A 26,064-nucleotide genomic window follows, 5' to 3' on the forward strand; every position below is an offset into this window, starting at 1 on the left:
AGTTGGAGGGCTGCAGAGGTTCTCATCCATCTTTCCATTTGTAGTGAGGGCATGGAAGTCACCGGAAGTGGTGTCTCTCCTCTAAGCTCACAAATAAGTAGGTGGGAGGGTTGGAACTTGATTGCGTTCACTGCTCCCTTGATTTGCCCAAGATGATGTCTGCCTCTAAAGCCCAGCACTTGATGTCTTCTTGAGCCATGCAGACAACCTTTAGCAATTCTTGTGCGGAGCCAGGAAGCCTGGGCTGCTGTCCTGGGCCCCGACTACCTGGGTGGCGTGGCCACCTCTCCTGCCCATGGGAAGATGGAGGGCGTGTGGAGGTGGCTTGGTGAGGGCTCTGTCAGGATGACAGAACCACCTGAAGGCCTTGCAGTCTCTAGTCCTCAGAGATCTCAGCTGTGACATGAAATTCTTCACACCCAACAGTTTTCAGAACAAAACCGATTTGGGGGTGTGACACCTTCCTGCCAGAGGGAGGCCTGGATTCTGCTCTTTTTTCCCCAAAGGATGAGAAAGCTTCCGCCCCCGACCCCTGCCACCCCCAGTCACTCCCAGCTTCCTTCTCTCTGGCCCTGAACTTACACTTGGTTCCAGACGAGCAATAAATGCAATGGGGGCTCACTCCTTGTGGCCTGCGGTTCATTCAGTCAGCAAACCCTGACTGACCTCTGGCTGTGCGCCAGGCCCCGGGAACATAGAGGGTAGAACCACAGTCCCTTCCCTTAAGTAGCTGAAGTATGACTGAAGTGCCACGCACAGTAGGTACCAGCTGGGATGGGCGAGGAGGGGCAGCGGGGCCCTGAAGGACTCACCTCACTATGGTGTTGGAGCCTCCCTTGTGGTAGTAGAGAGAGTTGTTGTGAACAGTGTGCCCACAGCCGTGGAAATAGTACGGGAGGTGGATGAGCGTGTAACTGCCGTTCAGCAGTGAGGGCTGGTCTTCGAACTCCTTCACCCTGATGCCTGTAGGAGGGAAACCAGGGAAAGGCAGTCACAGCTTGGAGGTGAGCTGGGGGAGGAGGGCTAAAAGGACAGAAGGTGAGAGTCAGACATCCCGCAAGGGTCCTTGTCCAGTTTCAAGATCCCAGGCTCCCAAACCCTAAGGCCAATTCTCTTCCGTGGATTCCTGAACCATCTTTTGAACACAGTAACCAGAGTTGCCTTTGCTCCTCCCAGGAAAATGGTATCACGCCCTCCCCTACAATTTCATCAACTTTTCTGCCACAGGCCTGCATCGTGAAGAGCACCTGTGCGGTCACCTCCCACCACTGCACTCCAAGGGGGCCATGCTGCCTCTGTGCCTTGCTCTTCCCGTTAGAGTCACAGGTTCCCTTTCAGCTGGTCATCTGGACAGTTACTGCCAGCTGATGAGTGAGCCTGGATGAGACCAAAGTAGCATGTCTGAGCTATTGCTCTGACTAGTCGGCATGGCCAGGCCTCTTCTGGCATGGGGCCACTGCAATGCCTGACCACATCTGTTTGGGACAGTGTGATGCAGTAGACCTTCGAGATGGTACCTCACCCACTCCCCTGGGCTCTCAGATACTGTGGTATGTGAGAAAAGTGGCCAAAAGGATTCTCCTTAAAGAAAGATAGCCTGTGCAAAAAAAAATAAAAATAAAAATTGTCTCTGGCATTTCTTCTTCATTATGGTTTCAGGGTTTATAAAGGGTTTATCAGTCAGGATGCTATTTGTTTCCTCCTGGACACTTTGCCAAAAAGCTGCAGTTGAGGCACCCTGGTCACGTCCCTCTTATCTGAACTGTGAGGTTTGTCACCAATGTGCTCAACTGAGAGCAGCATTCTGCCCACTCATTTGGGCTTTCTAAAATTAAAAAAAAGCAATTCTGTGACACCAATGAGCAAGGATTTCAGACACAGAAACAGGATAAGCCTGAAGGGAGGCAACAAAGGAAATATAAAATTACAGCAGAGATATGGCTCATCCGCCAAGTAAAAGCACCTGAGAAATGTTCAGTCACCCAGATGCGTTCATCACTCTTGTTAGCAGACTCTCTTATCCAAGTCCCAAACGTCTCTTTAACTTTCAACACTTGTATTGGACTTCCAATGGATGTGATCATGGATTCTATCAAAAGAAGAGAAAGTTACTCACCTCCCAATTATGACTGTCACCTACAAATTGGCAGTTGCCATTGGCACTTGCCCTCTACCTCTACAAGGATTAAATCATGTGCTGATGCAGCTGCTGACTTTCCACATCCCCTGCAAGGAGCTAAGGGTGGAGAGCAGAAATGAGGCACTCTGTCCTCAGTGGATGCGGGAGTGGGGGACTGGTAGAACAAGTCTTCAGATAGTTAGATATTTTCAGGAGCTGATTTTATGAGCCCAGGCCGAAGAATTGATGCTTTTGAACTGTGATGTTGGAGAAGAGTCCCTTGGACTGCAAGGAGATCCAACCAGTCCATCCTAAAGGAGATCAGTCCTGAATATTCATTGGAAGGACTGATGCTGAAGCTGAAGCTCCAGTTCTCTGGCCACCTGATATGAAGAACTAACTCAATGGAAAAGACCCTGATGCTGGGAAAGATTGAAGGCAGGAGGAGAAGGGGACGACAGAGGATGAGATGGTTGGATGGCATCACTTGTGTGGTGATAACTCAATGGACATGAGTTTGAGTAAACTCTGGGAGTTGGTGATGGACAGGGAAGCCTGGCATGGTGCAGTCCATGGGGTCACAAAGAGTCGGACACGACTGAGCAACTGACCTGAACTGAACTGAAGTCATGTATCTCTTCATATGGTGGCTCAGACAGTAAAGAATCTGCCTGCCATGTGGGAGACCTGGGTTCTATCCTTGGGTAGGGAGATACCCTGGAGAAGGAAATGGTAATCCACCCCAGTATTCCTGTCTGAGAATTCCATGGACAGAGAAGCCTGGCTGGCTACAGTCCATGGGGCACAAAGAGTCAGACATGACTGAGAGACTAACGCTTTCACTTTCTAAGTGTCTAGAAAAGCACCCAAATCCTTCATGGGGATGACTGCTCCATGTGACTTGCAGAAACCTTCTGCAAAAAACATGTGCTAGATTGCATGTACTCCTCCTTCACCAAAATCACATATATACTGACCTTTCCCCCTACTGCTCTGGAGCAGTTTCTCAGAGCTACCTGAAACGCTTTCTCCTGGGCTGTAGTCCTCATTTTGCAACAAAAGAAACATGACTCACAACTCTCACATTGTGCTGATTTTATTTTTTTAGTTCATATGACTTTAAGGTATCTGATTTCTGAGTTTTAAAACAGGATGCTTTGGGACTTCCCTGATGGTTCCAGTGGGTAATAACCTGCCTGCCAATGCAGGGAACACAGGTTCGACCCCTGGTCCGGGAAGATGCCACATGCCGCAGAGCAACTAAGCCCGTGTACCACAACTACTGAGCCCACACTCTGCAGCCCTCGAGCCACAACCACTGAGCCTGTGCAACACAACTACTGAAGCCAGTGCACGTGGAGCCTGTGCTCCACAACAAGAGAAGGCGCCACGACGAGAAGTCCTTTCATCGCAACTAGACAGTAGCCCCCGCTGCTGCAGAAAGCCTGTATGCAGCAACGCAGACCCATGCACAAATAATTAAAAAAATAAACAGGATGCTTTGTTTCTGTACCTGCTTGTGGGGAATGGTGTTCACTGACTTTCTCATCAGTTTTTCCAACCAAGGTGTCATCATTTGGTACAGCACATGTCTCACCTAAAACAACAAAGATAATCAGAGCAAATGCAGTTGGCACGGTGAGATGTGTATAAGTTTATAACTGGTGCTTTCTGCCACCTTATTCCAGATTCGAGTTCATAAGCATCCTTGGTTTTTGCTTGCTTGCTTTTAAGCACCAACTCATATGCTTCCAATTTTTTTTCCTCTGCCTGGTGAGTTCCCAACAAGCATTTCATGGTCATAGTTGCTAAGACTGTACAATCTTGAGAGGATGTCAATAATAGGAAAATGTCACCTGAGTCAGCTATCCTAACTCTCAACAATCTGGGGGAGGTGGGGAAGGCTTACTGACACGTTCCTGGCCACTCTGGGCAGGTGGGAATCTATCACAGTTTGTATTTTCTGGAGGGATTTTCACCCTCAGGGAAGTTGATGGGGATGAGGGAGCAGCCTCATGATGGGGTGGCCCATTTCATCCTGTCTTCCTGAACTGCCAGGGAGCAGAGGAAGAATAAGCCTAGAGACAGCCCAGACCAGAGAGGTCGGGGCCCCTTTCCCCTCCCCATTTTCCATCTGTTTTTTTCCGCTCGAAGACCTGTGGGACCCAGGCCCTTGAGGGGCACCTGATTCACAGTTGTTTTGAGGCTATGACTAAGCATAGATTCATCTTCCTTAGCAAATGGGCTGAACTCAGACCTTTGGTGAAGAGGTGGCTCAGGTGGCAGAAGCAGGACAGAAGGCAGGGGTAGTGTGGCCAGTGTGGAGATGAGAAGGCACAGACCGGCTGGCAGCAGGTCTCAGCAAATCGGGCTTTCTGGGAAAGGCCAGGACTCCACTTCCCTAGGCAAATTCTGAGGGTTTCCAATCACCTGTGGTTGCTAGATAGAAAGGAGTACCTCCACTGTCGCTAGGGAAACACACAGAATAAACTAGAGAGGTGTCTTTATCAGTAAAATAGGGAGGCTCTTCTCAAATGTTCCTTTAGCTGGATGAGCCCTGTCTCTCTGAAGCCCTTCTGCCATGGATGAGAGCAGTCTCGGGGCTGTTAGACTCCCCACACACAATCCTGCCTCTCAAGTTCCCCCCTGAGTTTCCACTTAGAGGCCTGGGCTTCGCACAGAGAGGGACAGAGAGACCCTCCCATTCTTAGTCTGAAAAAGGGGTCTCATTAACTCGTGCAGGACCTACCCACCAGCTTCTGAAGCTGAGGGGGTGGGACGGGATTAAAGGAAAGGGACAGGAGGAGCAGGAGCGAGGGCCAAGCTCAGATGCTGGATGCCTGGCAGCCAGGACTCACTCCTGGGAGGCACAGCAGAAGGAAATGGCCTCTCTTTTAAAGCAGTTTTCACAACCCTGAAGCCCAACTCCTGCCGACCAGCCTCTTAGCAGACAGGCTAGGCTGGGAGGGCACCTCTCCAGCACCCCTCTCACTGCTGACAGAGCCTCTGGCAAGTCCGAATTCCACAGAAGCAGGGCCAGACTTCCCCTCCTCTCAGGGGATGGTTCCGCTCAGCCTGCACCCCCAGGGAGGCTGAACAAAGGGCTGATGCTAAGGGAAAGGGTGGTATTGAATTAACAGCCTGCTCACTGCTGGGCAGGGTCATAATCAGGCTCCATTTACTGGGCGTGATGGTGACATCTCTGAAAGCTCAGATTCACCCACTCTGAAACTGAGTGTGTGCGCCCCGCAACCCAAACATCTTCCAGAAAGAACAGTGCACCAGACAGAATGAAAGAGTGTTTAGGAAAGTGGTGGAGAAATCCACAGCAAGTGAGAAAGAAACCCCAGTCAGGACCCTCTTCTCTGCTTGCCAGGAAGCCAGGCATCCAGTTGTGCCTCCTCATGGCCCAAGTTAGGGGAATAAGTCCCTGAACATCTCTGTGTGGAGAAGTTATAGCAGCATCTGAGAAGGACTTTTCATTAACTCGGCCCTTGATTTCTTCTTAGCTCTCAACCCCATGGCCACCCCTGTCACAACTGGCCAAAGAACAAGCCGCCCAGGCCTGCCAGAGATCAGGCGCCCTTGCATTACTTTGCCAAGAAAGGTCCGTCTAGTCAAGGCTATGGTTTTTCCAGTGGTCATGTATGGATGTGAGAGTTGGACCTTAAAGAAAGCTGAGCATCAAAGAATTGATGCTTTTGAACTGTGGTATTGCAGAAGACTCTTTGAGAGTCCCTTGGACTGCAAGGAGATCCAACCAGATTATCCTAAAGGAAATCAGTCCTGAATATTCATTGGAAGGACTGATGTTGAAGCTGAAACTCCAATAGTTTGGCCACCTGATGCGAAAAGCTGACTCATTTGAAAAGACCCTGATGCTGGGAAAGATTGAGGGAGGGAGGAGAAGGGGACAACAGAGGATGAGATGGTTGGATGACATCACCGACTCAATGGACATAGTTTGAGTAAACTCTGGGAGCTGGTGATGGACAGGGAGGCCTTGTATGCTGTCGTCCATGGGGTCGCAAAGTCGGACACGACTGAGTGACTGAAATGAACTGCCCTTTGTTGGCTTATTCTCAACGTGTGGATTTCTGTCTCCGAAAGGAAAATGCTCCAAGCAGGGGCTTTCAGGCAGGCACACTGGGGTTTGAATCCCAGCTGTTGCTGACTAACTGAGTGACCATGGACAGACCACGTAGCTCCCTGGGGTTTCAGCTTTGTATCTGTGAACTGGTCAGAATACGACTCCTATATCTTAGGGCTAGTGTAGAATTAAATGAACTGAGCACTTAGCCCTATGCCTACAACATCGCTAGCATTGTTAGCAAAGCTTAGAGGTGGTGATGGCAGTACTGGGGTATCTATGGGGAGTTAGATGATCTGAATTTCCCCATCGTCTCCATCCCTCCAACATCAGTCAAGCCCTCCATGCTCCAGAGATGGTGGATTTGGCAAGAAAGAGGAATAGTCTGGTGATGGCTCAGCCTTTATAGAGAATCCACCTGCCAAATAGGAGACCTAAGTTTGATCCCTGGGTCAAGAAGATCCCCTGGAGAAGGGAATAGCTACCACATCCAGTAATCTTGCCTGGAGAATTCCATGGTGGAGCCTGGCAGGGTATAGTCCATGGGGTCGCCAAGAGGTGGACATGATTGAGCGACTAGCTCAAGTGAAGGAAGAGGGATGAGGGCAGGAGGCAGGAGGCCCAATTCTAAACCTGCCACCAGTCCTTAACCTGGGCAGGCTGTTCAGGCCTCCCAGGTCGGTGGAGAAGGGGAGGGAATACTCGCTTTGGGTAAAATCTCCCCTTATTAAAACAATCTGGTCACAAAATCTGGGTGAAGCCTGAGAGCTTGGGATTGTTCACTGAAGAGGTAGCTCCCTAGGGCAGGGGTGTGTGACCTGGGCACTGGCCGTTGAACATGTTTGGCTGCCGAGGGCCTTTGGATCTTCTGCTTCCAGGGGGACCTGGAGGACCCGGAGGGCCTGGGGGCCCAGGTGGGCCAGGTGGGCCAGGTGGGCCTTGGTCACCTTTGGCACCTGGAGAAAGAGAGAGAGAAGCAGGGGTGGGAGTTGATTAGAGAGCTGTAAGCAGAGATGGGTTCCACACAGGGGAAAAGGAGATGGAGCCGCTCCAGGGAAGCTGGCCAAATCCTGGACAGTGGTCCTCCAGCACTCACTCACACAGGGTCAAGGGAGCTCCCACAGAAGGTGCTAAGTTTCAACTAGGTGCCAGGAACTGTGCTGGGAATTTTAGAAATCTTCCCTTTGTCTCTCCCAAGTACTCTGTGAGGCAGTACCAGCAGCTCCTCGGGTGACCCGGGTCTCAGGAATGTTCAGGGCTTTGCCCCAGGTCACAGCTGGAGCAGAGCTGCCCCCCACCCCAACACTCAGGGCTGTCTCACTCTTTAGCTCATCCTCTTCTTCTTGGCTGATGTTGGGAGATCTCAACCCTGACTGTTTATTAAAATCACCCAAGGAGCTCAAATACAATTATAATGCCTGGACCCCATCCCAGATCACTTCATCAAAATGATGGGGAAGCTGATCATCTGTAGTTTTAAAAACCTCCAAGGATGCTTCCAGGCATGAGAGACACTGCTCCATGCTGTGGAAGAGATCGGGGGCGGCTGTCCAGCTTTGTGACCTTGGGCAGGCAGTGTATCCCTCTGAGACTGGTTCTTCATTTCCAGAGTCTCATACTCCCTGCCCTGCCCTGTGAGAACCCACTGAGGTCACCAGGGTGAGTGCTCTGATGGTTGGTTTCCCTACACATCAGCAGGTGGAGTCACTACACACTTCTAACTTCAGGTGGCGGTGTGGGTACAGCCCTTTGCAGGGGCCTTTGGTTCTGCAATTTGCATAAAGATGCCGCTAGTCTGGGATATTCAGTCCTTTGGTTCTACACGCCTTTCCTGGGCTGACTGTTGATCTGAGATCTCTTTAGCTGCCTCTTCCCAGCCCCACCAAATAGGTCTTTTCAGCTGCTTTAGAACTGAAGGGGCAAGCAGGAGTCACAGAGGCTGAGGGTGGTTCTAAGCCCCCAGCCGAAAGGGCAGAGATCATGGCAGATGTGGTCCAGCCCTCCTATTCCTTCTCTGCCCTCTGGCCAGAGGACACACTGAGCTCTGGCCTGGTCTCTAGAGTTGGAGTACACTCAGAGCTGCTGCTTTCCTGAATGCTTTGAGGTCACCCTCATTTGTTTGGTAATATAGGGGTGTGTGACATTCTGGATGTGTAGCTTTCCCATATAACTGAATATAACATGATCTTATAGTTTCAAAATATATTCACACACACACACACACATATATGAATCCTGTCAAAACACCTCTTAAATCTTACATATTTTGTGCACAACCTCCTTTTTTTTGGAATAAGGCATGCTAAACCCAATTTGATTTTTCCTGGGTGCTTTGATCTTTACACAGTACCTGGTAAATGGCAGGTGCCCAAGAAATTTTGAAAGCTGGATGGGACACTGATTCTGGGTCACTGTCCTGAACATCTATCATCCTGGCTTCTCGAGAATAGATATCATGTCTTACTCATTTTCATATTACCATTTTCAGCTGTTATAGCAAAGTCCCTAATTCATAAATGGTGTTCTCTGATATTCAAAAATGCTTATTGAACACACGAATAGGATAGTTATGCTTTTCTAGTACAAATGGTCCCCAAAGTAAAGTGCTTTTAAAATTCTGCCTCTTCCTCCTCCATGACCATCAGCCGTCACTTACTCTTTCCACCATGTTATTGCCTTTCTGAAGCTTGCTGTGCCACAGACATCAATTACCTGCTTTTAACCTGGGCTGGAAACCAGATAAAGAAGATCAGCAATCATGTTTGCCTCAATCCTATGTTAAGAATCTTAGGATAAGGGGCTGAAGATGGCCTGAGCTCAACTCTGAAGCTTGTACTTTCTGTCTGTTGTCCTTTGAAATTTCTCACTTCTCTTGTTCTGGATTGTGCTGGATTTAACAGATATTTGGGAAAAGGAAGTTTCCTTCATCTGAAATCCATCCAACTATGGCATGGTGCTTTATCTCAACTGCTTATGCTTAGATCTCAGATTTGGTCTTACCAACATTGGGCTTACATTACACATGGTTTTCTCCCTGTCAAAAGCACAGGACTGTAAAACGTGCTATGAAACAGAGGGGCATCTAGGGCAGATAAGGAGAGATGACCCAGAGCAGCCCTGGTACAAGAAACCAGGATGGTTTCTGGGCCCATTCACCCCGGGAGACCGCAGCACCAGCCCCTTACCTGCGGGGAGCACGTCGTTGGGCACGTCCCCTTTGTCTCCCTTGTCACCCTTCTGCCCTGCTTGGCCCTCGCTTCCAGGCAAGCCCAGCTCACCAGGGTCTCCCTTTTCCCCTGGAGTTCCTGTGGCTCCAGGGGGCCCTGAAGGGAAAAAAAAAGATTTATGAGCCTGTTGTGCAGGAAATTCTGGTATACTACTTTGTAATACTGTGCTTTGTGTTTTTAAGGTGAAGCAAAACCAAATACATACACTTCATAATCATTTTAGGACAGCAGCAAGGTACAAATTCATGAAAGAATATACTTCTAGGTAGTTCTGTTGACTTTTTTTTAGAGACATTTTGCTGGGCCAACAGGTTGGAGAGAGGAGTGAACCCCAAGAGGGACAGTCACAGTGAGAGCAGAAAGAAGGGGAAGCCTCATCAGAAATCTGCCCTCCCCACCCCAGGAGGGAAGGCTGAGCACTTGGAGGATTTTGTTAGGCCCTTGAACAGTGGATGTTGTCATCTGCATTATCTGGTGTATCCCTCACAATACTGGGGTGGTAGGCTGGTCAGTTTTCCTTACTCTCACTTGGTAGAAATTGGAAATAAGGCCTACAGGGTTTACAACTGAGGCTGAAAAGTGAGCAGCAAAAATCTTGATTCCATCTCCAATGCCCTTTTCTGTGACATTTGGATACAAAATATTTTAAAGCAAAATAGCAAAACAGGTCACACTGCTTTAGGACAAGCATTATGAAGGAAGGAGATAGTGTGAACAACAGGTAATGGACAAAATTTCTGTCTCTGCCCACAGGGAGACATCACTATAGGAACCACAGTCCTACTAGGAGTAGTCAAGATCAGGCAGTGACTCATTGCAGCATTGCAAAATGGGCAGCACAGCATTCTGATGCTGGGGAGAAAGGAAGCCAATCTCACGCATCATATGATGCCCCAACTCATGGCAGCTTCCACACAGCAGCTTCGCTGAGGTGAGGAGACAAAAAAGTAGAGTTTGGGGAGATAAAGGTGGCTGGGATTCATGGGACAGAATATAAGAGAGGAGGTTATTGTGTAGAAAGAGCTCTGGTGAACTTCCCAGGGGTTTCCTCAAGTCTTTGGCAGAGTAATAGTCTGTATAAGGTGAAAGTCTACCAGGCAGGGAAAAGAATGAACAGAAAGCCACTCACTATATGGCTCTCAGAGCTTGAACAGGGAAGGGTCCTCATTCCCGCCAGTCAAAGCAGAGGGATCTCAGAAAATGGCAGGCTGTGAGATAGAGTCCTTGGAAAGAGTTGTCTTAGTAGTGAGGCTAAATTAGCTCAACAGTCAAGGCTGCTGTGGATCTATCATAACAAACCTTAAAAATACTGAGCAGTAAGCTTAACTGCCTGCCAGGATAGAATTCAAAATCTGAATCATTTAGTCAATGTAATGTAGCATATTAATAATTTAAGCAAGGAAAAAATTACGTGATCATCTTGATGGATATAGGAAAGACATTTGATAAAATCCAACACCTATTCTGAATAAAAATTCTCATCACACTAGGAATAGAAGGAAATGTCCTCAATATGAAAAAGGGCATCTGTGAAAAGAACCTACAACTAACATCATCTCCGGAGCTTCCCTGGTGACTCAGATAGGAAAGAATTCTCCTGCCAATGTAGGAGACTCAGGTATGATCCCCAGGTCGGGAAGATCCCTGGGAGGAGGGCATGGCTACCCACTCCAGTATTCTTGCCATGGACAGAGGAGCCTGGTGGGCTATAGTCCATCGGGTCACAGAAAGTCGGACATGACTGAGTGACTAAACAACAGCAACAACGTCCCTAATAATGAAAGACTGAATGCTTTCCCCCTAAGATCAGGAACAAGACAATGGTACCTATTCTTGTCACTTTAAATAAAGTACAATAAAGCAAAGAAAAAGAAACAGAGGCAAACAGATTGGAGAGGGATGCATTAAAACTGTCTTTTAGAAAATTTATTAAAAAGCTGCTAGAACTTAGGAGCACCTAGGGATACTAAGAGGGAAAGTGATTGCTTACTATGTGCAAAGGTACTGCCAGATATGAATAAATTAATATGATATCCCATTGCAGGCACTGTTTGTTCATTTTGACAAGAGCCTCCTGGAGATATCACTCAACAGAGATATTTTTCAAAGGGGCAGAGATTTTGGGCAACAGAGAAGAGCCAGAGGCAAGTTTCAGTGAAAAACTTCAGTTTCTCTCAACCTCTATAACCAAGAGGCCTTAGGATTCATTGCTTTTTCTAATTATGTGGCCAATCCCAAGCCCCTTCTTAAAGGTTCTGGCTGAGTGCCCCACCAGCTTGGCAAGTCCCCATTCCCCAACTGTCATTTTATGACATCGCCACTGTCCTCCCTCCAGATTTAAAACCAATTCTGATCCCCACCCCCAACTTCCTACCAGCTACACAGGATTCCTATATAACCATCCCAAGAGAATCATAGACTTTCAGATAGGAAGGCACCTTAGAGGTCATTTAGATTAACCTCCCATCCAACCCTGAACACGTCTCGACCCCACCTGATTGGCTCTTCTCAAGCCCTTGCAGCAATGGGGAGGTTATTATTAATAAATCGTGTCACACCACAGATGGCGCTGGAATACCCTGCACTGCCATCCTAGCCCATTGTTCCCTAAAATGTGCAACTGGCACTCCTACCACCTTTTCTCTATGCCAAGGGGCTGATAAGCTCTATTAGATTCAAGGGAGCCTACACAGACCATCCCAAGGAAGACAGCAGTGTATGAAAGAACCTGAAAGTGTTGATCACTGTTAAAAAATGCAACAAACAGGGAAACATTTGCTCAATTTCTGCCAATGGAATTGCTGGGGACACAGTGGAAGAGCATGTGAAGAAGAGCAAGGGAAGCGCCTGCAGTGTAGGTACTGGAGGCTGTGCCGTGGAGTCAGTGACATGGTTGAGGCAGGTCCCACAATGCATCTCTCACACCACACTGAGATCCCATGGCTGGGGGGTCACCTCTGTCCACAGTTATCAGGACATCTTTCTGGAAAGAGGTTCACTCACTGAAAAGCCCTTAATCAGGGACCTCTGCACGAGCGGACGTTCTTTTGTCAGTATTTTAAATAGGCAATTTGGCACATTATCTGAAGGACACAAAAGATGAGAACGTTGCCATAGAGTCCAGCCAGCACAATGCACCCGAAGATAACTGACACCTTCGAAAGGTGTCGTGTGACTCACATTCAGCAGTGCTCAGGGAAATGGTATCTTCTAGTTACTTGAGGGTTTTCTTTTTCAAGCATTTATTCTAGTCACAAAGAGCCTTTGGCATCATCGTTCGATTTCCTCTTCTTTTATTCCTTCCTTTTATGCATTTTCCCCCTTTCTCAAAAAGGCCAGGTGTGAAACAGGAGAACATTCTCACAGCTGTCATAATGCACAGGGGCTGGTGTTTAGTGCTCAGGATATTAAGGACTTCTGCTCACGGGTGTATTTTGACGCTCAGCTGTGTGTGCACATGATCACTTTCTTCAAGAAAGGGGAGGGGACGTTCTGTTTATGTAGTCTTCGCCACCTCCACAGAGTCTTCCCTCTTCTTGGTTGGTGCAACCACCTCGGCCGTGCCCTGGCCATGGCATGCAGAAGTACACCACCACCTCATCACGATCGCTGGCAGAGGAGCCAGATGTGGCACTGTCTGCCTTCCCCGACTTGGATATGGGCAGGGACACTGCTAAACACTGAGTGGCCTGGATCAGGGCAGTGTCTGTCCCATGGCTGCTGGCAGGCTTGGAGTCAGCACATTCTGCAGGAGAAGAAAGGCCAGACTCTGCTCGCCTTGCTCGGGTGCTGGGTGTGGCTTTCTGCTGTTTTCCTTTCCCGTTGGCAGTGCCCACTCAAAACAAGTCATTTTCCTAGCTTTAGAGTCTGGGGTTGTGTGATCAACTGGGGTCAACGCCATCTTCACTGCAGGGGGTGAAGGAGGACATCTTATTTTTGGTAGCACCATCTGTCACCCACTGAGGCGGAGGAGATGGGAGCTGAGGGTGTTATGCAAAACCCAGACCCAAGGCTGGGATGAATAAGGAGGAGGATGTTTATTTCTGTTTTTGTGGGGACTCAATTTTTAGAGAAAACACAAAAGCATTAACTCTTGAGTGAGAAAGTGAGAGGCAGATGGAAAGAAAGAAATGCTTGGTTTTGGGGCACAGCACGTCAAACTTCGGAAAGGACGCTGTTTGCAAAACTGACGACGGTTAAGTCCAATTCTCTCTAAATCTAAGTTGATGGTTTCAAACAAATGTAGGCATTTCCACTCAGATTTCCTTCCCCACCCTTTGAAACAACACCACCACCTAATATCTAAAATGAATGCAGCACTTGCTCTGTGTCAGACCCTATTCTAAGCACTTGATATATATTTATATATATTTTATATATAAATTTAGTCTTCCTAAAAACACTATTACTATTCTCATTTTCCAGTTGAGGAAACAGGGCAATTAAGTAACTTGCCCAAGTGCACACAGCTAGTAAGCAGAAGAGCTGGGATCCAAACCAAGACTTCAAGCTCTGACTCTGGCCTATTCCACTCTTGTTCTTAGCATTCCTAAGATCAGAAAGCGAGGGTTAGCTTCATATTTCAATATCCTGGAAACAACTGTTGGTCTGGAGCTCTAAACTCTGGTATCACTAGGTTGGTCTTCTTCTCAAGAGCCCACAGTGGCTCCCGGCTGCCTTCTGCAGACACAGAGCTAAAATCCCTGCTCCCTCCCCACCGCACCCCATCCTCACCTGGGGCCCTTCTCATAGGCAGGGCCAGCCTCCCGAACAGTGCCTCCAAGTAGGGCCTTTCCCTTCTCTCCTTGCACTGCCCTCCCCATTTCCCCTCTATTTATTTCCAAGGTGTGGATCACACGTCTCTCTTGTCCTTTACACTTAACTCTACAGTACAACTCATCCTCTATACAGGATCCTATTTGTCCATTATCTGCACAATTAAGTTTTCTTCTGGCAGCATTCCTTGCTGTACAGTATAAAGCATCTTCATATCAGAATAACCAGTTACAGAATTCATGCTGTATATAAACTATCTTCTCTTCCAACAGGACTGCAAGCCCTTATGGACAGAAACTATGTCCTGCTGTTCTCTCAGTTCTTTACTGAGCCTTAGCTGGGGTTGGCTGAGAGCTGTGTCAAACAACAGGATGCACAAGGCACAGCCTCTCCCTCACAGACAAACACTGGAGCAGACTGTTTCAAAACCGGAAGCCATGTTAGAGTTGTTGGAAGCCCTGCTTCTCAGTGTACAGGTGAGGAGACCCAGGCCCTCGAAGCCAGTCAGAGTTCAAGGCAGGTGCGCCCAGAATGCCTTTCCTGGCTCCCTTCTGCTTGCAGAGCAGGGATAATTCTTTCTGCCTGACACGTGGATACTTGATGAACTGTGCGTCCTGCCTGTGTCCTAAGGGCTTCTCTGAAGGGCTGGCGCCTTCCCACCCTCCTGGTGAGACTCAAATGAGGCTCAGCAACATCCTTAGACAATCAATAGCACTAGCTCCCAGTGCCCAGGCTTCCTTCCCCCTGCTCCTGCTCTGTAGCACCTCCAGTAATGCCTCTTGGACTCAACCCCCTCCAGCCTGGAAGTGTTCTGTGCTGTCGTGTTTAAGAACAGGGGTCCAGGAGTCAAGGCCTGGAGTCAAGCCTGCCTCTTATGCTTACTAGCTTTTGGACACTGGGCATGTTATGTCCACTAGTTCAACAATGACTTGATTGCCGCCTTCACTGGGTGCACCAGGCTCCGGAGCCTGGTTCTCATGGACCTCACGTTCTCCCTAGGTGGCCAGACCATTAGCACATCAGCGAGCAACACGAGGAGAGGAGTTCAGGGAGGGATCTATGCTTCGGAGGAGAGCAGGGGATGTAACTGAGCTGGTGAGGCGGGGGCCAGACACGGAGGTCAGGGGCGATCTTGAAGAGGAGGAGGTATCAGCTGCGATTGCTCCAGGTCACGGATGGGTGGGGGCACAGTGGTGCACAGGCCCTGACCGAGGGCCCCGGCCTGTTTGGAAAATGGAAAGATGAGACTTCTTCATCTGGAAAAATAAGGCCCACAAATATCCCCATCTCCTGGGACTGTTGTGAAGACTCAGTGAGGTAAATGTAAAGCACACTTGGTAGAGTGCCTGACAGTGAATGTCAGCTATTAATATATACCATTGTTAAGAGATCACCGCTAGAGTGCACAGCCTGCTGCTGCTGCTAAGTCGCTTCAGTCGTGCCCAACTCTGTGTGACCCCATAGACGTGTACAGCCTAACCCAGTCCTATCTCTGTGGAACATGGGCTCTTTAGCCTGTTTTTGGAAACAGTACTTGTTGTTCCCTCATTCTGGAAGGCATGCCCACTCCTCCCCTCTCCCAACCCTCCCTGCCAAACCACTAAAGATCCTGGAGCTCTCTGCTGACACGATGGCCCCTCCTTCTCCATGGCCATGACCCTGGCCCTGAGGGTCACATCCTGCATGTGGCTGGCAGAGAGACCCAGACCACCATGCAGAAGGCTCTGGAAGGGCCTGGCCCCCGCCTCCCACCTCACCTGGCTGTACGCCCCCTCCCCTAGCTGCCCCAACAGGGCCTTGGCAGGTGTGTGCACTCCACTTGGGCCACCGTCTGCCTTGCTCTTGTCCCTCAGGTCTGACGTCAGACATTACCTCTTGACCCTCATTCTCCGCCCTGCTTATAACATACTGTTCTTTCCTTTCTGCACCTCACACCGTGATTACAGATGTATCTGATTGTTGACTTTATGTCTGCCTCCCCACCAAAGACAGAAAGTTCCACTATACAATAGGGGCTGCATCTATTTTGTTTCCGCACTAGCACTGGGAACCCTCTCAATAAAGGCCTGCTGAGGAATGTTCCCACCATCTCCTAGGGTTCCTCCTGCTGCTCAGCCTGTCCTTGGCCTCCTTTGCTGGCTCCTCCCTTCTACTTGGTCACTAGATACTGCTGCTCCTCCTGGATGGGCCCAGGCTCTCCTCTTGGGTGGCTCCCTCCCGAAGGGGCTGGGCTCATGGCCCAAAAGCCCATCGCCTCGGGTGACTCCTTAAGGTACACCTCGAGCCCCAGGGTCTCCTCTGACTGCAAACCTGCATCTTCAAGGCCCTCTGACACCTCCTCATGACATTTCAAGGCATTTCAAACTGAGCACGTCCCATGCTAGGACCTAAGTTGGTCCAGGGCTCACTATCTTAGGGAAGAGCCGTCAGGCAGGAGGAAGACCTTGGAGTCAGCCTTGGTGCTTCCCTCCCCCTTCCTACCTATATTTGCCTTCCCCAAGTACTGCTGATGTTACCCCCAAATATCACTCAGCTCATCAGCCTTTGCACATCCCACCTGCATCCCTTCTGCCTGCCTGCTGAGTAGCCTCTTCACTGTCTCCCTGTCTTGGCTCCCATGCTTGCTCGAGTTTGTCCTCCCCCAGTGGGGGTATCACAGAAAGGCAGATCTGATCATGTCACCCTCCTCCTCAAAACCCCTCTGTGGCTTCTCATGGCTCCCAGAACAAAGCCAGTTCCTCTCTGCGGCCCTGCCAGCTCTGGCCCCTCCTCCCACTCCCTGCAATTACACTGATCTCTGGGTGGGATGAGAATGCATCCTGGGCCCAGGAAGGGAGCAGGGGAGGGCATTCATAGGCCCGGGGCTTTGGCAGGGTGGCGGGGACAGCACAGCCCTTGCTTTCTAGTTAGATGGTCCAGGCTAGAGTCTGAGTTGGTCGAGGGCTGAGCCATGCTCCCAACAGCCCGTCCTTAGAGAAAAGCTTTTCACAGCTTCCTCCCTTCCCTCCTGCAGCCTGCCTTGTGTGGCTGCCCAGGGAGGTATGCAGGGCAAGGGGCTGAATACAAACCCTGGTTCTTAAAAGGCCCAGGGCTAACCTGATTTGGCTGTGTTGCCTCTCTGGTGTCAACTTGACCACATTCACCTCTCATCCTCTCTGTCCAGCTACCCTGGCTAGGGCAGGAACTGACCCCTGAAAGAACTTGGGGTACCAGTACAGACACTCTTGCCCCTTCCATCTGTCTGTTGGCGTCAGAGCAAGCAGAGGAGTGGCCATCAGTTCCCAGGAACACTGCTTCTCCCAGGCAGCCTGGACATACACCGTCATCAGGGTCGGACCAGAAAGGAGGCCCTTATAGCCCCAGGACACAGCGGCTTCCAGGCAACACTTAACCGGCCTCGCATTCAGAGATACAGCACCTGTCCCCCCTGCACCAGCGCTGGCTCATCCAAAACGCAATGATGGAGACAAAACAACCAAGGGATTTAATTCGAAAAACTGTGCCTAAATACCCATTTTTCCTCTTTTTCCATTGGCTCCTTTTTCGCCTTTTGGGCCCTGAGGACCAGGCTGTCCGTCTGATCCGTTGTGTCCTGGTAATCCACTGGCTCCGGGAGGCCCTGCATCAAAACACGAGAAGCAGGAACACTGAAAAAAATGTTCACTGAAGTTAACATTATTTCCTTTAGCCAGTGAGACTGGGCAGGCATCAAGGCCTCTCCCAGAGCTTCTCCTGCTTCTTCCTTTCCTTCCCCACCGTCCCCACCACCACCCAAAGCAGTGTCAGATAGTGAATGGTGATGGCAGGCTCTCAAGAAGGAGGGAGCAGGAGAGCTGGTGACTCGGGTAGAGAGAAGGCAGGGACACAGCTGTAGTCAAGGCTGCCTCTGGATTCTTCCCCCTTCCCTGCCTCAGTCCCTTCTGAGGGATCCTGGGAGCCAGCCACCCACATCCTCCCTGCAAACTCAGAATATCTATAGGTTCTTACCTGCTGGGCCAGGTGGTCCTACAACAGAAGAAAAATTTAGATGATAAACCACAGATAGAAGTAAGCTAACTCCCGAACCCAAAGAACAAAGAGCATCTTCCCCCTCTTAAAACATACTAATCATCTATGGGCCCGAAGGAATTGCCCTGTGCCTTTTATTTAGAACTCAATATGTTTACCCAAAGATCCTTAAAAACAATTAGACAAACACCCATAGCCCAATCAAACCCACTTTTGCTCAAGTTCCAGTGGACTAAGAATAATTTCTAAGTTGCGTCACCATAGACTCCGAAGTCAACTTAATTACATGAGGTTTGGTGACCACGTGGGTGGGCCCTGCTGCAGCCTGTGTGCAGCTAGGTGTCAGGAAGTGCTGCATTTGCAGGGCTGAGAGCCAGCTGTCCTGGGAGCAGCCCCGAATGCACTCATCCAGACAGCCTGTCTCCTCTAGGCCACCCAGGGGAGTTGAGAGCAAAAGCTGGTTTGCTGGGTTTCTATTTTGTTGCACAAAATTGCCTGAGAAAACCTGAGGGCTCAGATCAGGTAACAAATACCTTTCTTCATTTGTAATCACCCTAAAAAGGATCTAAGGTGTTCAGGTGAATCATTTACACATAATCTAACACAATAAATTGCTCCACAAACAGTTTTAGTGTCAATTATTCCACTTAATAAGCACTCATACAGACCAGTCAGGTTGCATCACGAACAGTTGAGGGTCTTTGTTTCTCTGACCACAGAAACAATCACCAATATTGGAGTGGGTGCGTGCTGGCTCAGTTGCTTCAGTCATGTCCGATTCTTTACAACCCCATGAACTGTAGCCCACCAGGCTACTCCATCCATGGAATTCTCCAGGCAAGAATACTGGAGTAGGTTGCCATGCCCTTCTCCAACTGGAGTGAGTAGGTCTGTCTAAAGATCCAAGTCCTGTGACTTTTCAGAAAACCACCATTTACAAAGCACTTACTGTGTGCACCAAAATCTACTCAGAGAAACCTTGGGACTTCCTGGTGGTCCAGTGGTTAAGAATCCGCCTAATAATGCAGGGCACATAGGCTCAATCCCTGGTCTGGGAAGATCCCGCATTCCTCAGCACAACTAAGCCTTTGCACTGCAACTACTGAGCCCACACACCCTGCAGCCCACATCCTGCAACGAGAGAAGCCACTGCAAGGGGAAGCCCATGGTCTGGCCGCAGTGAAGACTAGCTCCAGCTTGCAGCAACTAGGGAAAGCCGCGTGCATCAATGAAGACTCAGTGCAGCTAAAAAAATTAATAAAATAATTAAAAAAAAAAAAAAAAGAAATCTTGGTCCTTGAATCTGTCGTGTTTATAGTCGAACTGAGGAAGGTGAATACTCTGAAACCACAGTGAGATATGAGGGAGCAACAGAGAAGCAACCACAGAGGTGCTGGGACAGTCTGGGCAAAGGGCAGTCTGAGCAGGACTTCAGAGAGGGTAAGCCTTGAGTTGTAGCTCTGAAGACCCAGGGGGCCTGAGACAGTTGCAGGGGTGAGGGCTGGGCACCCCTGCATGAGACCAACTGGAGCAAAGGTCCAGGAGTGAGCGAGAGGAGGGAAGCTGGCCCAGCTGGAATGTGTAGTGATGAAGCCGGGGTACTTGGCGGAGGGATATGGCACAGCAACACTTGAAGGCCTGATAGCGGGGCACAGACAGTATCTGCAAGGCAGCGCGGAGCCATAGTAGGGTTTTAAGAAGGGAAGATGACACTGAAATCAGTGCGCGTTTGCGATCCTTTCTGTAGATGGAATACAACTAGGGAATGAGATGAGAGAGAGAAAGAGGCGGGGGTGGGGGTGGGGAGGAGAAATTATCCATAGAATGTTTGTAGTTAAAACTTGGGACAAGGTTGAAGATAAATGTGGTTGGTGACTGTAGCGTTCTAGAGGGGCTAGAAATGCGAGAGGTATTTTCAGCAGAAGAACGGGCAGGACTCCATGTCTGGTTGGAGGCAAAACAGAAGGCCTCTCAGATGATTCGGTGCCTGGATACTGATGAGCCTATTTGACAGACTTGAAAACTTTCAAAAGAGCAAAGTGTTTGACAGTATGTTTTATATATATATAGTCCTATATTGCGCAAAAATGATTTGCTGAAAATGGCACGGCATTTTCTAGGATCAGGATAGCCTGTAGTCATACCACCAGATGGCGCCACAAACGCCCTGGTAAGGATGCAATGTGGACTTTCCATAGCTGTCAGAAATCAATCCACAGTCAATCCGGACTGCTGATAGAAGCCAAAATCAGATGTGCAGGTTGGTAGAAAAAAAAGGTGAACAAGAAAGAATCAACTGTATATAGTAGGTTGCAAGAGTTCTCAGGACAGTCCATTGCCATGCAGTGGAGTATTAGAGAGAGGTCCTGGCCGGAGCTGTATACTTAGGGCACATTAGTTAGGGCCAAGGATACTGCTATGATGAGGTGCTTAGATTAGGGTTTACTGACCCTCACCCGACGTCCTTGACATCCTACGGCTACAGTTCTTAGTCACTTGAGGCCTAGAGTCGACTAGAATGCTTGTAAAGATGCAGATACCTGGGACCAATCTGGAGATTCTGATCCAGTTTGAATTAGCGTGAGGCCCGGGAACCTGCATTTTCACGAAGCACCACAGGTTACTGGCGTGCAGGTGGTCCTGGGTCCCCTGGACCTGATGTGAAAGTTTTCTGGGAAAAGAATCAGTCATTACCCTTACAGGGGTTCCTAACCCTAGAAAAACTGGGAGATACTAGCCTTGAGGTAAGAGTGAAATATCTGAGCCAAATCTGGGGATGCAGAGAGGGGGACACACCCTACCTGGAGGGAGGCAGGAGACAGAAGCAGCGCCAGGAAAGACAGAGAGAGTGCTCTGGAGAAGGAAGAGTGAGGCCAGCCCAGCAGGTCCCATGCATGTGTGCATCTCAGCTGTGTCTGACTCTTTGTGACCTCAAAGAGTCTGTCAGGCTGTAGCCTGTCAGGCCTCTCTGTACATGGGACTTTTCGGGCAAGAATCCTGGAGTGGGTTTCCATTTCCATCTCCAGGGGATGATCCTGGCCCAGGGGTCAAACCCACATTTCCTGCGTCCCCTACATTGGCAGGCAGATTCTTTAACACTGCACACCACCTGTGAAGTCCATGCTCAGGCCTTGAAACTAGAGAATTTCAGAAGAGAAAGGATGACAGTTTCAAAGAGCTCAGGGGCAGAGTGATGGTGACTGTCCCAGGGTCCCCAGGATACCAACAGAGCTGCTCATGGCCCCTCTCACCCAGAAGAAGCCCCAGATATGAGTCATTATAATAATGTCAGATATCAAATAACATGTGCCAACTAGCCCCTAGAAAACTGTCTTGCAGGATGCTTTCTCAGCTCCTGACCCTTGTCCCCTTCTGGAATAAGAGACCCTCTGGGAACACGCATAGGCAGTCACTTTCCTATTAAGGCTGTACGCAGAGCTGTTCCCTGGGCCTGCCACCAGCGCACTTATACAAGGTTCCATGCTAAGAAGGGGGATCCTCACTTGGATTGGACTGGCTACAGCTTTGAGGCCTCAGCTCCCACCCTCTGTGTGCTGGTCCACCCTCTGCAACTGGCCCTGCTGATAGCTATTCTGCCAGTCCCAGGGCACCTGATGTGGAAAAATATGTATCTTTCCCCACATGCCCCATTAAAGTGGAGCTTTGGTCTAATCTCATTTATTTGGTGCATTTCAATTTTGGATTATGGCCATGACAACCTTAAAAATGAGAAGAGTTCGATATTATTTCAAGTGCCAACTCCAATCAGTTAGTACAACTTTCTGCAACACGAGAAAAGAATGACTTGGGACCTGAGGCCATGCTAGGTGGCAACAGTGATCCACGACTGATGCCTGGGTATAGGATAAGAAGTGTTATCACAGACTTGGAGTCATGTCTCTGCAAGGAGAATGGGCACTGTGGATTTGAAGCACGTTGGTCCCAACAAGCAGTTCAGCAATATGATGATTTAGAGATTTTCCAACAAGCCTGTATGTGGAGGCCACTGGAAGTGAAGAATTACCCAAGACCTGCCTTCTTCACGATAACCTGCTCTTCCAGAAGACATGCTTCTGGGGTCCCAAGGAAACTGGGATCAGGGATAAGATGCATCCAGAAAACCATATGTCATTTGACAAACTCTGCATTAGCAAAATCCTAAAGCCTGACTGCTCTGTCCTTGTCCCCAGAGCAGCCACAGCTGAGTCCTGGGAAAGGAACAGGAAGGGGCTTTCCTGGTCACAGTTGGACTAGCCTCAAGTCACAAACACCTGCTTTTTCAAAGATGACTCCAGTGAAGAGCTAGATCTTGTTCTCAGGCCCAAACCCAGGCTCTGTCCTGGCAACTCTTCCTGAAGGTGTCATCTGGGAGCCTTGTAACCCTGTAACCTCTGGACTGCTGCTCTCTGCCTCTCCCCCTGAAGCTCCCTGGTTCAGTCCTGGGTCCTCTCACCTCCCTGCTCCCAATCCAGGCACCTTGGCCTATCCCTGGGTGCCTCCTTGCCTTGTAAAAAAGTACATACAACTTGTACTTTTCACACCTAAGTTTTAATTGAAGAGCTTTCTGTGTAAAAGAAGACCCAATTTCAAGCTGTCATGAAAAAAGGAACTGGCTTTTGAAAAGCATTTTTAGGTGCCAAAGAATAACCTCCTCAACCCATCTCCAGCACAGATGCGATCCCGTCAATCTCTCCTAAGTGGTCTCAATAGCTCTGGCCCACATTCACTGAACAGCCTGGCTCTCATTCTATCACTATAAAAATCAAAAAGGAAGAGGCTTTTCCTGTGCCTCTCAACAGGGCTTTTGTGCCTGTAATTCTATCCATTTGAGCATTTCTCTAGCGCTCATTACTGTCACATGCAGCAACGCTGAAAAGGGACTCCCAGAGATGTAAGAAATCCTTGTGCTTAAGCCACAAGGGTTTCAGAATAAAGGACTAAGCTGTTCTGAAGATATTTAATTTTCTGTGAGGGCCGAAATGTGACTTGAGTAATAACTCAATTAGCATTTTCTAAGAAGCCACAGGATTACAGCTTTTCTCTCTGAGGTTAAACTAAGCCAACAAGAGTCGGGTTTGGACTCAGAGTTCCTCCAGGAAGCATCTTTCTTGCTAGCCCACCACCCCCATTAATCACTTACAAAAATCACAGATTTAGTCATTCTACAAATGCAACCAGAGTTCCTAATGCCGGGCAGGTAGCGAGAGGCCCTGGGGAGAATACTGCAGCAGGTTTCTGCATGTCCATGCACACTGCAGGGCTTCTCAGCCTTCCCCAGCGCAGCCCTGTGAAGAGACCAGGACCTCCTCAGAGCCTGCAGCCTTAGACTGAGGAGCCCCAGCACAAGCTCCAGATGGCTTCAAAGTCTTGTGCTTATCTTTAGAGTCCATGGGAATGGTGCATTTATGCCATAAGAGAATTTTTTTTAATTGAAGAATAGTTGGCATACAAATTATATTAGTATCAGGTGTAGTACATCATGATTCAACATTAATATGTATTACAAACTGATCACCACAAGTCTAGTAATCCTTCACAATACTAAGTTACTGTGATAATACTGACTGTATTCCTTATGCTGGACACTACACTCCCATGGCTCATCTATTTTATAACTGGATGTCCATACCCCTAATCTCTCTCACTTATTTCACTTAGCCCCTAGCCCCTCCCTCTTGTCTCCTCTGGCAACCACCTGTGTGTCCGTGAGTCTGTTTCTGTCTTATTATGCTTGTTCACTTGTTTTGTGTTCTAGATTCCATGTATAAGTGAAATCATACATTTGTCTTTCTCTGTCAGACTTATTTCACTTAGCATATTACCCTCTAGGTCCATCCATTTTGCTTCAAATTTCGTTCTTTTTTAGTGACTGAGTAGTATGCCATTGTGTGTATTTATACCATACCTTCTTTATCCATTCATATATCAATGGGCACTTAGGTTTTCATATCTTGGCTATTATAAATAATAAATAATGCTGCAGTGAAGACAGGGGTGCATATATCTTTTCTAATTAGCTTCTTATTTTTTTCAGATAAATACCCAGAAGTGGAATTGCTGGATCATATGCTACTTCTATTTTTAATTTTTTAAGGAACCTCCATACTGTTTTCCATAGTAGCTGCACCAATTTACAATCCTGCCAACAGTGCATAAGAGTTCCCTTTTCCACATCTCCTTGACACTTATTTTTAGTTGTCTTTTTGATAACAGCCATTCTAACATGAATGAGGTGATATCTCATTGTGGTTTTAAATTGCATTTTCTTGATGATTAGTGAAAATGAGCATCTCTTCATGTGTCTGTTGGTCATCTGTGGGTCTTCCTTGGAAAAATGTCTATTCATGTCTTCTATCCATTTTTTAATTAAATAGATTTTTATATTGTGTTCTTTACATATTCAATATTTTGAATTAACTACTTATCAGATAAATCAGTTGCACATCTATTCTCCCATTTGCTTGGTTTGCTTTTCTGTTGATGGTTTCCTTTGCTGTGCAAAGGATTTTTAATTTTTTGTAGCCCCATTTGTTTATTTTTTCTTTTGTTGCTTGTACCTGAGGATACAGAGCCAAAATTTACTGCTAAGGCTGATGTCAAAGAGTATACTTCTTGTTTTCTTCTAGGAGTTTTATGGATTCAAATCTTATATTTAGGCCATTAATCTGTCTTGAGTTTATTTTTGCAGATGGTGATCCAGCGTCGTTCTTTTGCATGTGGCAGTCCAGTTTCCCAACACCATTTTATTGTAGAGATTGTCTTTCTCCACTGTCTGTTATTGGCTCCTTTGTCATAATAAATTGATGATAGAAGCATCTACTCTGTTCCGTTGATCTGTGTGTCTGTTTTTGTGCCAATTCCATGCAGTTTTGAGTCACTGTGCTATACAGCAGAAAGTAACTCAACACTGTGAATCAACTACTCTCCAATATTTCTTTTAAAAAAGAACCGTACAGTTTTGATTGCTATCTTTGCAATACTGTTTGAAATGAGGAAATTTGAAGTTCTTTGTTCACCTTTCTTAAGATTGCTTTGGCTATGTGGGGTCTTTTGTGGTTTCATACAAATTTTAGGGTTATTTCAGTTCTGTGAAAAATAACATCAGCATTTTGATAGGGATTTTATTGACTCTGTAGATTGCTTTGAGTAGTATAGTCATTTTGACAATCTTAATTCTTCCAGGTCATGAATACAATACATCTTTCCATCTGTTTGTGTCATCCTCAGTTTCTTTTATCAGTGCCTTGAAGAAAAGCTACGACCAACCTAGACAGCATATTAAAAAGCAGAGACATTACTTTGTCAACAAAGGTCCGTCTAGTCAAGGCTATGTTTTTCCTGTGGTCATGTACGGATGTGAGAGTTGAACTATAAAGAAAACTGAGCACCAAAGAATTGATGCTTTTGAACTGTGGTGTTGGAGAAGACTCTTGAGAGTCCCTTGGACTGCAAGGAGATCTAACCAGTCCATTCTGAAGGAGATCAGTCCTGAATATTCATTGGAAGGACTGATGCTAAAGCTGAAACTCTAATACTTTGGCCACCTGATGCAAAGAACTGACTCATTGGAAAAGATCCTGATGCTGGGAAAGATTGAAGGTGGGAGGAGAAGGAGACAACAGAGGATGAGATGGTTAGATGGCATCACCAACTCGATGGACATGAGTTTGATTAAACTCTGGGAGTTGGTGATAAACAGGGAGGCCTGGCGTGCTGCAGTTTATGGGGTCACAAAGAGTCAGACGCTACTGAGCAACTGAACTGAATTGAAATGTAGTTTTTTGAGTTGTTTTTGTTGTTCAGTCACCATGTCCGACTCTTTTGCGACCCCATGGACTGTAGCC

The 26,064-nt window shown here is 48.0% G+C and overlaps 1 protein-coding gene across 5 annotated transcripts in view; it reads right to left on the reverse strand.

The window, feature by feature from the left end:
• The window catches only part of GLDN (gliomedin), a 60,564-nt gene that overhangs the window by 7,242 nt on the left and 27,258 nt on the right, over positions 1-26,064 (reverse strand). For 3 of the 5 annotated variants that reach the window (XM_059890860.1, XM_002690925.6, XM_024998043.2), the window contains exons 3-9: positions 18,200-18,217; positions 17,724-17,831; positions 9,395-9,532; positions 7,028-7,165; positions 3,633-3,716; positions 1,964-2,089; positions 813-963 (exon numbers count right to left, since the gene is read on the reverse strand). In XM_059890860.1, the coding sequence (XP_059746843.1) occupies positions 813-963; positions 1,964-2,089; positions 3,633-3,716; positions 7,028-7,165; positions 9,395-9,532; positions 17,724-17,831; positions 18,200-18,217 (763 nt within the window). The remainder of the gene's footprint in view (positions 1-812; positions 964-1,963; positions 2,090-3,632; positions 3,717-7,027; positions 7,166-9,394; positions 9,533-17,723; positions 17,832-18,199; positions 18,218-26,064) is intronic. The other 2 variants (XM_024998042.2, XM_024998044.2) reach the window with 1 other exon arrangement.

This window comes from Bos taurus, chromosome 10 (assembly GCF_002263795.3).
Source record: "Bos taurus isolate L1 Dominette 01449 registration number 42190680 breed Hereford chromosome 10, ARS-UCD2.0, whole genome shotgun sequence".
NCBI classification, from domain to species: domain Eukaryota; kingdom Metazoa; phylum Chordata; class Mammalia; order Artiodactyla; family Bovidae; genus Bos; species Bos taurus.